General features: G+C 45.4%; 1 protein-coding gene across 3 annotated transcripts; it reads right to left on the bottom strand.

The window, feature by feature from the left end:
* Window positions 1-4,772: 4,772 nt before the first annotated feature.
* LOC131539565 (scavenger receptor cysteine-rich type 1 protein M130) lies at window positions 4,773-11,051 on the bottom strand. 3 transcript variants are annotated; one of them, XM_058774197.1, is made up of 18 exons: window positions 10,926-11,051; window positions 10,489-10,803; window positions 9,836-10,153; window positions 9,393-9,707; window positions 9,196-9,279; window positions 8,787-9,104; window positions 7,991-8,290; window positions 7,794-7,871; window positions 7,378-7,692; window positions 7,061-7,273; window positions 6,879-6,962; window positions 6,422-6,481; window positions 6,196-6,252; window positions 6,010-6,072; window positions 5,834-5,896; window positions 5,627-5,689; window positions 5,421-5,483; window positions 4,773-5,258 (listed from the first exon to the last, which is right to left on the bottom strand). In XM_058774197.1, the coding sequence occupies exons 1-18, from the start codon at window positions 10,981-10,983 to the stop codon at window positions 5,221-5,223; spliced, it is 2,805 nt and encodes a 934-aa protein (XP_058630180.1). In that variant the 5' UTR covers window positions 10,984-11,051; the 3' UTR covers window positions 4,773-5,220. The 3 variants fall into 3 exon arrangements, with proteins under 3 accessions (XP_058630180.1, XP_058630181.1, XP_058630182.1); XM_058774198.1 differs by having other exon boundaries at window positions 10,489-10,799; window positions 10,926-11,027; XM_058774199.1 differs by lacking the exon at window positions 10,926-11,051 and having other exon boundaries at window positions 9,836-10,040; window positions 10,489-10,644.
* Window positions 11,052-12,637: the final 1,586 nt, after the last annotated feature.

The following is a 12,637-nucleotide window of genomic DNA, read 5'->3' as shown; positions in this document are numbered from 1 at the left end:
CGGCAGAGAGTATGGCAAGCCCGCCGGCAGAGAGTATGGCAAGCCCGCCGGCAGAGAGTATGGCAAGCCCGCCGGCAGAGAGTATGGCAAGCCCGCCGCAGAGAGTATGGCAAGCCCGCCGCAGAGAGTATGGCAAGCCCGCCGGCAGAGAGTATGGCAAGCCCGCAGAGAGTATGGCAAGCCCGCAGAGAGTATGGCAAGCCCGCAGAGAGTATGGCAAGCCCGCCGGCAGAGAGTATGGCAAGCCCGCCGCAGAGAGTATGGCAAGCCCGCCGGCAGAGAGTATGGCAAGCCCGCCGCAGAGAGTATGGCAAGCCCGGCAGAGAGTATGGCAAGCCCCGCCAGAGCCTGCCCCTCGCAAGAGCCTGCCCCTCGCAAGAGCCTGCCCCTCGCAAGAGCCCGCCAGAGCCTGCCCTCGCAAGAGCCTGCCCCTCGCAAGAGCCGCCAGAGCCTGCCCTCGCAAGAGCCCGCCAGAGCCTGCCCCTCGCAAGAGCCCGCCAGAGCCTGCCCCTCGCAAGAGCCCGCCAGAGCCTGCCCCTCGCAAGAGCCCGCCAGAGCCTGCCCCTCGCAAGAGCCCGCCAGAGCCTGCCCCTCGCAAGAGCCCGCCAGAGCCTGCCCCTCGCAAGAGCCCGCCAGAGCCTGCCCTCGCAAGAGCCCGCCAGAGCCTGCCCTCGCAAGAGCCCGCCAGAGCCTGCCCTCGCAAGAGCCCGCCAGAGCCTGCCCCTCGCAGAGCCCGCCAGAGCCTGCCCCTCGCAAGAGCCCTCTAGAGTCTCCGCTGGTTCCGTCCAGCACAGCGCTTCCCGAGCGCCCCCCAGTGCCTGCGCCAAGAAGGCGCTCCCAAGAGTCTCCGCTGGTTCCGTCCAGCACAGCGCTTCAGCGCCCCCAGTGCCTGCGCCACGAAGGCGCTCCCAAGAGTCTCCGCTGGTTCCGTCCAGCACAGCGCTTCCCGAGCGCCCCCCAGTGCCTGCGCCAAGAAGGCGCTCCCAAGAGTCTCCGCTGGTTCCGTCCAGCACAGCGCTTCCCGAGCGCCCCCAGTGCCCTACGCCAAGAAGGCGCCTCCTGTCTCCAGCTGCCAGAGCGCCCCAAGTGCCAGCGCTGCCAGAGCGCCCCAAGTGCCAGCGCTGCCAGAGCGCCCCAAGTGCCAGCGCTGCCAGAGCGCCCCAAGTGCCAGCGCTGCCAGAGCGCCCCAAGTGCCAGCGCTGCCAGAGCGCCCCCAGTGCCAGCTGCCAGGCGCCCCAGTGCCAGCTGCCAGGCGCCCCAGTGCCAGCGCTGCCAGGCGCCCCAGTGCCAGCTGCCAGAGCGCCCCCAGTGCCCGCGCTGCCAGAGCGCCCCCAAGTGCCCGCGCTGCCAGAGCGCCCCCAAGTGCCCGCGCTGCCAGAGCGCCCCCAAGTGCCCGCGCTGCCAGAGCGCCCCAAGTGCCAGCGCTGCCAGGCGCCCCAAGTGCCAGCGCTGCCAGAGCGCCCCAAGTGCCAGCGCTGCCAGAGCGCCCCAAGTGCCAGCGCTGCCAGGCGCCCCAAGTGCCCGCGCTGCCAGAGCGCCCCCAAGTGCCCGCGCTGCCAGAGCGCCCCCAGTGCCAGCGCTGCCAGGCGCCCCAAGTGCCAGCGCTGCCAGAGCGCCCCAAGTGCCAGCTGCCAGGCGCCCCAAGTGCCAGCGCTGCCAGGCGCCCCAAGTGCCAGCGCTGCCAGAGCGCCCCAAGTGCCCGCGCCCCCAAGTGCCAGCTGCCAGGCGCCCCAAGTGCCAGCGCTGCCAGAGCGCCCCAAGTGCCAGCGCTGCCAGGCGCCCCAAGTGCCAGCGCTGCCAGGCGCCCCAGTGCCAGCGCTGCCAGGCGCCCCAAGTGCCAGCGCTGCCAGAGCGCCCCAAGTGCCAGCGCTGCCAGAGCGCCCCAAGTGCCAGCGCTGCCAGGCGCCCCAAGTGCCCGCGCCCCCAAGTGTCGGCCCCTCGCAAGTACCCCCCAGTGCCTGCGCCACGAAGGCGCTTCAAGAGTCCCCGCTGGTCCCGTCCAGCATCGCGCTGCCAGAGCGCCCCCAGTGCCTGCACCAAGAAGGCGCCTCCCTGTCTCGCGCTGCCAGGCGCCTCCCTGTCTCCAGCGCTGCCAGGCGCCTCCCTGTCTCCGCTGCCAGAGCGCCCCAAGTGCCCGCTGCCAGAGCGCCTCCCTGTCTCAGCGCTGCCAGAGCGCCCCAAGTGTCCGCGCTTCAAGAGCGCCCCCAGTGCCGGCCCTCGCAAATGCCCACCCTCCCACCCGCTCCTGCCTCCTCCACCGCTGTCGCCTGGCAGCCCTCTGCTCGCCCTCAGCCCACCATCAATACGGTGCGAGCCCCACAGGACTGCCATCCTCCAGCATCGCCGGGGCTGGAGTATCCTCACCTCCGCCTCCAACCTCCTCGGCCCGGACTCTGCCTCGGCCCGTTGACCCAGCGGCTCCACCTCGGCTCCTAGCTCCCTCGCCTCCACCGTCACCCGTCGATCCTCCAGCTCCACCAGGCTCCCTCGTCCCTCCGGCTCCGCCTTGGTCGGGCGTCGACCGCCATCGCCTCAGGACTCCGCTCCTCCGGCTGCACCTCGCCGCTCCGTCCCACCGGCTCAGTTGGGCTCCTTCCTCCCGCCAGCTCCACTTTGGTCCTCAGTCGCTCCGGCTCCGCCCGCGGATCTCCGGAGCTCCGCCCGCCTCGGGTCGCCAGAGCACTCGGCTCCACCTTGGCCCCGGATCCTCGGCATTCCCCTGGCTCGTCGGCTCTCCGTCTCCGCCTCGGGCTCCTCCACCACCTGCTCCGCCGCCGTTGGTCGGCCCCCTGGAGTCGGAGGCCATTCCTCCTCCATGGCTCCTCCCTCCGTCGGCTCCACCGTGGCCATCATCATGGCTGTGGCCTGGGTCCGCCAGGCTCCTCCTGCCCGGGTCCCTCCTGTCTCTTCCTGGCTCCTCCCTCCTTCGTTGCCTCCTGGTCTCTGTCTGCCGACCTCCTCCCGGTGGTCCGTCCTCCTCCTGAGCCTCCGCCATGGTTCCCACCCGTTTCCCCCCTCTGTTGTTCCACGGTGCGAGGACGCACCTTCCGGGAGGGGGGAGTAATGTCACGTCCCTGGACTGTCTTGTGTGTGTTTTGCTCCCCATGTGTGCCCTGTGACCTAGTTTCTGTCTCCCCTTGATTGGTTAATTTGATTCCAGGTGTGTCTCCTTTAGTTCCTTGATTGTCCTGTCTTTAAAACCCCAGTCCTTTCAGTTAGTGTTTGTCGGTCTTTGAACGTCATCCTGAGTGTCAACCCTGCCTGTGATCTGTGTCCCTTTTGGTTATTAAAACTCCTGTGTTGCTAATTCCTCGTCTCCTCGTTCCTGGTTCCCGTGCTCCCCGTGAGAGTGTGACACCCACATATTTATAGCATAAAATATATATAAGGGTCATTCTATGGAAATGTCAATTTTTCTGTCCCTAGCCTTTACAGAAATATTACACTTGAAAAACACTTGGTTACAATTTTTTTAAAATATATTTTAAAATGAAACGATGTGTTATTTGAACAATTACACCTTCTTGAGGCATCAATGTGGCAATATTTGTTTTTAATTAATTATAAAGAATTCCAAGCACCACAAAACTGCTCGTCCCCACAGTCATGTACACTGTACAGAGGGAAAGTGCTGTATTTTGAGGTCAAAAACAGGTTTTTCATCCATTTAAAATAATGTATACATAACTATCAAATAAATGACATAAAAAAACAATTTAAAAATATTATAAAAAAGATAAAAAATCATTAAGCTGTCATTTATGTGTATTCGTGAAGTCAAAAGGTAATCTAATAATGTGGTTTAAATGTAAAAAAAAAATATATATATATACATTTTAAGACATCTTGCTATACCAGGCTATTCGAACCAAATGTATTTACTCAGTATTAGGATATGACTAGTTTTTTATTACAGCCCGTGATAATTAATACATTACAAAACATTGTAAAAATTAGACTAAAAGAAAGTCATCCCACTCCTCTACGTCTACATCACAGCGTCACGCGCCTTCTTTTTGAATGTGATTGAATGTGATATGACGGAACATATGGCAAATTACGCTACAGCACTTATATTATTGCACTTACATTATTACGCTACAGCACTTATATTATTGTTGGCTATTAACTGCGAGCAGACAGAGTGTCAATCAATGCATTGGAGAATACAGGCGAACATAAATTTAAAAAAACGAAGTTGCTTATCAGATTTCCCTAACAAGCGACCATATTTTTTAAAATAAGCCCAAAAAACCGCAACCCGCGACCAGGGATTTTTCCCCGCGACTTTACAAAAAAAGAAGCCCAAGTCGCGTATAATACGCGGACTTGGCAACTCTGATGCGGTTTCGGACGCAGCCCGACAACATCTCGTTTTGACATCTCGCGTGGTTCTGTGTGATTTGGACAACTTCAAGTTACGCCCCCTTCTTCAAGTTACGCCTCCTTCAAGTTACGCCCCTCTCTTGCAGTCTGCAGACAGACCCTTCTCCAAGTATGTGTGAGCTACAGATCAAGTTTTCAGACTGTGTTCTAGGGGTCGCTGTAGAGCCCCTGTGCCACGCCCGGGTCCCAGCCTCTGCGGCGTCCTAATGACCGCAGATTCCAACGTGTGTGCAAATTTTCAAGAGTTTTTGAGCACGTTAAGGCCCCCAAAAATGCCCGTATAGTCAAAAAAAAAAAAAAAGAATCCTGAAGGAAACAATAGGGCCCAGACAAAGAGCACAGACAAAGCCTTATTTTGTTTATATGAGATTTATTTCATTTGTGTAATTCATTTGATTAATTGGGGTTTGTTTTCAAATTTAGTTTTGTTGTTTGACATATTTCAATTTTACAAAGAAATATGCAGCATTTTATCTGACAATTAATAAATGGACACCTTTTCATTTCTAATTTGTCTTAAATTTTATTAAAGTTTTTTTGTTGTTGTTGTTGTTGAGAAAATCATATCGTGAAATCAGTATTTCAAAATGGATTTAGCTTAAATTACTAGCTGAAAGAACTGTTGCTAATAAATAGAACAAAGACTTGAGACGTGACTTGGACCTCAGAGACTTGTTAACATGTCTGATATATATATATAAAACAAGGCCAAAAAACAATACAACAAAATCTTACAAAAGGCATAACAGTTTTAATACAAAAAATTGGGAAATATAAAAAAACCTGAGATTTGTCATATAAATAACATTTGTTGAACAGAGGCGGTGGATGAGATCATTGAGCTTTGTCTGACTCCTCCACATCATCATAATCTGTTATTAAAAACAAAATCTTAAATCATTTCAAATGCTGTAATTAGATAAATATTTTAAGTCTAAAAACTATTTTATATTTTTATTTTTATAATATTAAAAATATTAAAATATAAATAAAGACGTTAATATAATGAGAAAAAAAGGGTTATAGTAACTTACCCAACAGGTTTCTCACGTCTTCACTGACACTCATCACATCATCATATTCCTCCTGAACTCTCTCTGATCAAGAATGACATAAAACATATCATATCAGTTTATAAACACTTTATCTCATTTGAAGGATCCTCTTTCCTTCAGTGACTTGATTACACAGAACACATGTCTGATAAAGGGAGATAAAAATGTAGTTCTGTGCATCTCACCTGTTACACCTTGAGATCTCCGTTTATTAATTATGGCATCATCATAATTCTCTGGTGCGTCCACTACACATAAAAATATGAGTTAAAATTAAATACAAGCCAAAAACTAAAACAAAAAACATTTAGACAGTAATTTAAAATATTATCCACAACGATTTGATTTAAGAGGGGTATTATTTTTAAAAAAATTGATAAAAAATAAAACACCTTTTTTGATGTCAGAGTTCTGTCTGTTTGGTATGACATCATCATAGCTCTCAGGTGTGTCTTCTACAAATTCACACATTCATTACATTCAGAACTAATTTGAAATATCTTTCTTTAATATACTGTAGTATTTTAATTACAAAGTATATTGTGCTGTTGTAATAAGAGAGAGACACCTGTCTCACGATCTGCTTTCAGTCCATCAGTGATGACATCATCATAGTATCCCGGTATCTCTTCTGCATCAACACACAATATATGTGGATACAAAAGACAAAATATGTTCTTGTTTCAGAACATGACATTGAGAATTTATTGAACATTTATTATTTTATCATGTGATCAGTTAAAAGGTCACTGACCTTTTAGGCCACTGCCATTAGTGACATCATCATAATATGCAGTCTTGAACTCTTTTTCTAAAAAAGGAGAGCAGACTGTTAATATATAAGTAAACAGCAGTATTTGAATAGTATTGAGTCATTAATCAAATATGTAATATACCGTAATTAATTTATTTATTAAAGGTGAATTCTTTAAAAAGGATTGAGTGGAATGTGCAATGAATATACACTTCATCTCTCTAACCTGAGAGAAGCTCATCAGCATCTTCATACCCAGAATGCAGTTCTTCAGAGATGAGACTCCCTGTTAAAGAAGAGCAGAACAATCTGAAACATGTTCATCATTACAAACAGACTGAATCCTCATTTCATTTGCATCATAAAGAAGATAACACAACACATAATAATTCTTCACTTTTGAAATGCATTATTGGAAGAAATCCCTTTTTTGCTGGGCCTATTAGCAAACACACAAATGTATCCTTACATGAACCTATTCCTCACTGCCTTCTAGAAATACACACACACACACACACACACACACACACACACGTAAACATGCACCTGCATCTCTGTGGTTTTCTGTCAGGAATTCTGTGGTTTGAAGCAGGAGGTTTAACAGGACTAATAATAGATGAACATCAACTGTCTGACAGACTCTTATTAATGCTATTAAATTAGATTGATGGCTCATGTCTCACCCCTCTGAGTGAAGTGATTGTGTCTGTGCTGAATCTCCTCATAAACGGCCTCAGTCGCCGTCCTGTGTCTCCTCTTAGAGAGAGCTGTGAGTGTAGACAGACAAACCTGCTGTCAGTTCACAACACATGACTGATCACACACTGAATAAGACACAATATGACAGTCTCTGGATCTCTCCTACCTCTCCTCATCACTCTGTTCTGCTGAATCAGTATAAGCAGTGGCACTAAGAGCAGTAAGAGCACAACTCCCAGTACAATCACAAGCACTGGGGGGACGGAGAGAGACGCTGCTGGAGGAGTTTGTGGAGGAGAGACTGATGTTGAGCGCACTGGAGGAGAAACTGGAGGAGAAGCTGATGCTGTTGTGGCAGGAGTAGTAGACACTGACAAATCTGTCGAAACAAATGCATTAAAAATCATACTTATCTTAAATACACATTTATTATTAGCTCTAAAATGATTAAATGAATATAGTTTCTCAGTATTTTGCTGAGACCTGCACAGGTGAGTCCAGCGTGCTCTTTGTGGGAGCAGTCAGTGTGGTTTTTCAGGGAGAGAGGACAGTCCCACAGGTGAATCTCATTCCCTCTGCACTCGACTCTGTTCAGCCACACAACACCTTCACCAGCACCAAAGACTGAATTCCCATCAGCCCTCAGTGCTGCTCCACAACCCAGCTGCCTGCAGACCACCTGAGCATCGCTGATGTCCCACTGATCATCACAGACTGAGCCCCACACAGCGTTATGATACACCTCCAGCCTCCCAGAGCACCGGCCGTCCCCTCCACTCAGTCTGAGAGGAACATGATCTGAAACACACACATCAATCAGCACTGAGCAGCTTCGGCAAAACATTTACAACAAAGTTTAAAGTTGTGATGATAAAAAAAAAATAAAATCATAAACTTACTTGAACACTGTCTCTTGTATGGAGATGGTGAGGTAGAACATGTCAGAAGACTCTGAGGAGACTCACGTGTCTGATCCTCTGAGATTAAAACATGTCAAAATTTAATTTACCACTGAATAGAACAAAATAATTAAAAGACAAAAAAAAAAAAATAACATGACAATTTCAAACAATCTTAAATGAGTTAAATTTCTCACTTGAGCAGGTGATTTTGGCCACTTCATCTCTATCACAGTCGTTCTGTCCCCAGGGTGAAGATGGACACTGCCATAAAGTGGAGTCATGTTGTCGACATTTAAGTTTATCAAGCCAATTATGAGTCTTCAGTCCCTCTGAATTACTGGGTTCACTGCCAGATCTTCCACAGTTCAGCTCTTGACAGATCAGACTCGCTGTGTCTCTGTCCATATTGTTGTAACACACATTACCCCAGGATCCATTGTAGAAAACCTCCACATTCCCTTCACAGCCCTCAGTTAACCTGATCTCTTTAAACTCTAGATAGAAAACGATGAGAATCAACTTCAGCTCTCATGGAATGACAGCGTTTCAATTAGGGATGGGAATTATACAGACTTTAATGATTATGATTAATCCTAACGATCACAGTTCATTAATAGTTCCATTCATTTTTATATAAAAACACCACTGAACAAACAAACAAAAATACTTAATTCATATTCATATATATATATATATATAATATTAACCTTGACCAAATGCAAAATGAATATCTTTAGCTGCACTTTGTCATATGAACATCCAGTCTGTAACTACACTGATTTAAATATCAAAGTTAGCTGTAAGCTGTATGTCTTTGATTCACTAAAAAGAACTGACTGATTAGAGATTAGTTTGGGAATCGGGCTACATTGATCATGCTGTGTGTTTTGTGCTGTAGATTCAGTAATGTTACGTTGCGGTGTGGACGAATGAGTAGTTTAGAAAACTGTAAAATTTTTAAATAAAATCATTATTTTCATTATTGTTTACCTGAGCACACGACTCCTACATCCTCCTTGTGCTGACAGTCATGTTTTCCCCAGCCTGGAGAAGAGCAGCTCCACAGGGACGTCTCATTCCCCTCACACTCCACCTCATCCAGCCATATGGATCCAGAACCAGGACCAAACCAGGCTGGTACCTGCTGGTTACTGAGGGCCACTCCACACTGCAGCTGTCTGCACACCACATGGGCATCTTTAATATCCCAGGAGTCATCACACACTGTCCCCCATGAGCCGCTGTGAAAAACCTCCAGCCTCCCTGCACAGTCTCCCCCAGAACCCACCAGCCTGATGGACCCGCGACCTGATATTCAGAGAAAGAAAAACAGTGATTGTACATGCACATTTTTGATCACTAATAACTAAAGAATCTTTCCAGATGTTGATTTTCTCACCAAAGTTTTTTACTGACAGCTGTTGTGTGGAGCTGCAGTTGAGAGTTTGTGAAGAGCTGCAGTTCCTCAGATGAGCTTCAATTTCTGGAGAAAGTATTTATTTGTCATTCAATATTTATTTAAAATATACTATATTTGTTAAAATGTGTAGTTTTTATCTGAAACCCATGACTTCAGTGTGGTGTGAATGTGCTCACCAGAGCAGATGACTCCAACATCTCGTCTGTGAGAACATTCAGCTCGACTCCATGAAGAGATGGAACATTCTGAGAGTTTTGTTTCATTCCCGTCACAATCAAACACATCAGCCCAGATTTCACCACTTCCCTCTCCAAACCAATCTGATCCCACAACAGACACAGCAATCCCACAATTCAGCTGTCTACAGAGGACACTGGCAGCTCTCATATCCCAGCATGCATCACACACTGTGCCCCAGTCATTGAGGAACTGAAGCTCCACTCTTCCAGAACAAGAGTCTGAACCGTTTACCAGCCTGAGATCAGTGTAACCTGGACAAATAACTGACAGCTCTTTTAAACAGTATGAAACTAGTGTCAAGATAATTGAGCAATACAACAGCAGTGTATTACACAGGTATGTAATTTATCTAAAGAGATGCCAAATGTTAATACTCAACCAGAACAGATCACTCCCACATCATTGTCATGGGAACAGCTGTGTATTTGTGAAGATGATCGTGGACAGATGTCTATTTGTGATTCATTTCCTCTGCACTGAATCTCCTCTGACCAAACACGGCCTTTTCCTTTGCCAAAAGCAGCGGCTCCCAGCACCTGTACAGGAGCCCCACAGTCCAGCTCTCTACACACAACCTCTGCATCCTGCTGGTCAAAGACAGCGTCACACACTGAACCCCATCCTTCTGTACGAAACATCTCCACTCTACCAGAGCACAGGTGAGACCCGTCCACAAGTCGAAGTCTTTGCTCTGAGTCTTTGAATTATAAGGACAGCAACAAAATGATATTTAGGATTAACTATTAACTATATAGGATAATGCAATGGCAAGAAACTGTTAAGGAAAAGCCCATATAATTTGAACAATTTTAAATTAGTTAAAAATATGAGTTATTTGTTATTTATATAACAAATATGTTACATATATTATATATGTTATATGTTACATATAATTATGTTATCATAATTTATTTCTCCAGCCCACACACCCTCAGAGGTTTCTTAATTAATAGACATTACATACTAAAACAATGCACTTTCAAAAATCTTACAGTTTTTTTTTATTATGCAGTGATGTATGAAACAGTTCACCTGAGCAGATGACTCCAGCATCTTCACCGTGACCACAGTTACTGACACCCCATCCACTTGATGTACAGTCCTTCAGTGTGGACTCTGATCCACTACAGGCCACGTCGTCCATCAAGATTTGACTTGATCCTTCTCCAAAGTGAGCACCATATGTTGCTTTTAGAGCCGTCCCACAGTCCAGCTCTCTACACACCACTGCAACATCAGCCATATCCCAGTAATCATCACACACTGTTCCCCACTGACCATCATGATGAACCTCCACTCGACCAGCACAGGGATTATTGCCATTCACCAACCTCACGCTCACACTGTCTGTCAATTCAGGAGAGACCACATAATAATTCATTAAAAATCAGAATACAGAACAGAGATTTTGTATCTCATCTTTTTTTTTTTTTTTTTAAGAAATCTCTTAATTCTGAGTGTATACTTACCGGCTTTAATGAGTGACACAAATGAGGACACAAAAATATACGCCAGATAGCTCTCCATTTCACTATACTCTCAGACAGTTCAGAACACAGCACAAGTTTCTCGTCTGCTCCTCAAACACACTGAAGAAACTGGCTCCTGTCAGCCCCCTAAAGAGAGAGAGAGAGACTCACAGCTGCCAATGACACTCACTGTTACCTTATTAGACACAACAGAGGAAATCATCAAACACAATCAGTGACAAATCAGAAAGCAGCATTTTGATTTTCTCCATATATATCAATAAAGTGTCAGCGCTGATGAGCGGGACTCCTCCTCCAGCGTGAAGAGACACTTCACTGAGGACAGACTCGTGTCAGTCATAAGTCAGTGTGGAGATAAAGTCACACTAAACTTAAAGCAGATTGATACAGAAACACTGCAGCTTATATTCAGCATCAAACCTGAACCTGAACACAGCAGATACAAGCTCTGATCACTGACTTTGTAATTCTAATCACTTCAAACTTACAAAAACGAATTTCCATGACTAATTTGAATAAATGTAACATTTTAATCTCATTGTTTCTGGATAAATTATACATAATATTACTGTAAGTGGATTTTACTACTTTTCTTTTATTTATTCCAAGGTAACAGTAAAATATGATTACACCATAGTATAAACTCCATTGTTAACTATTCTGATGAATGTTTATTACATAAATTAAATAATAATATATTATTACATTCAATCAACTGATATATCTTGAAACTAATGAAATAACACCAATAAACATGTTGCAATGCTGCATTTGTCCAGTTGATGGCAATAAAACCCTTCTTATTGCAAAGACGAGCAGACAAGGGTGTTGTTTGTCCTTGTGTCACCGCATGAGGGAGCTCCTCCCTAATCAACGTATTTCAGCCGTTTTAAATATAGATTTTAGCATGTACAAGATGATGCTGCTGCTAAAACTGAAACATTTAGTGTTCAAACAAACAAACAAACAAACAAACAAACATGAATTAGTTTTAAAAAGAATAAAAACATACCATGTTGGAAAATCTTTTAAAGGGTTCACAAAATTTAATGATGCGGTTTTAAAGACAAACATGTCCATGTCTAGCGCGTTTACACATAAAAAAATAAAATAATAATAATAATTACAAAAATTACTAATAAGCAGCACAGTGAAAACATGTTTTATGTAAACCAAGATGTAGGCTAAATGTCACTTTTTTTAGCATCAACACCACTGTTTCTTTTGTAATGTTAATTGTACAGCATGTAGGCCTAATTGTAAATTGCAAGCAGTGCTTCTGTTTCATAGAAACATCCTGCGCTGAGCGCTTGCTATCACCATATTTCAAAAACAGTTTTTTTGTTCTTTAAATAATTATTTTGTATACTGAAAATATATTTTATGTATTTACAATCTAGTACTCAAACAACATGTGGAAGTACATAATTATAATCATGGTTTTAACGATTCTGCAACGGAATGCCTGAAGTCTTATTGCAAATGGACCAGAATTTTTATTTATTTATTTTTTATTTAAATTTATAGACCTACTAGATAAGAAACCAAACATAATTTGTGTACAAGAAACATGGTTAAAACCTAAATTAAATGTAGTTCTTGCAAGGATATAATATTGTAAGGAAAGATAGAAAGAGAGAGGTGGGGTGGCCACTTTTATAAAAAATGAATTAGAATACAGAGTCATTAAT

Source organism: Onychostoma macrolepis, chromosome 04, assembly GCF_012432095.1.
Source record: "Onychostoma macrolepis isolate SWU-2019 chromosome 04, ASM1243209v1, whole genome shotgun sequence".
Taxonomy (NCBI): domain Eukaryota; kingdom Metazoa; phylum Chordata; class Actinopteri; order Cypriniformes; family Cyprinidae; genus Onychostoma; species Onychostoma macrolepis.
This window is presented reverse-complemented; position numbering and strand designations above follow the sequence as displayed.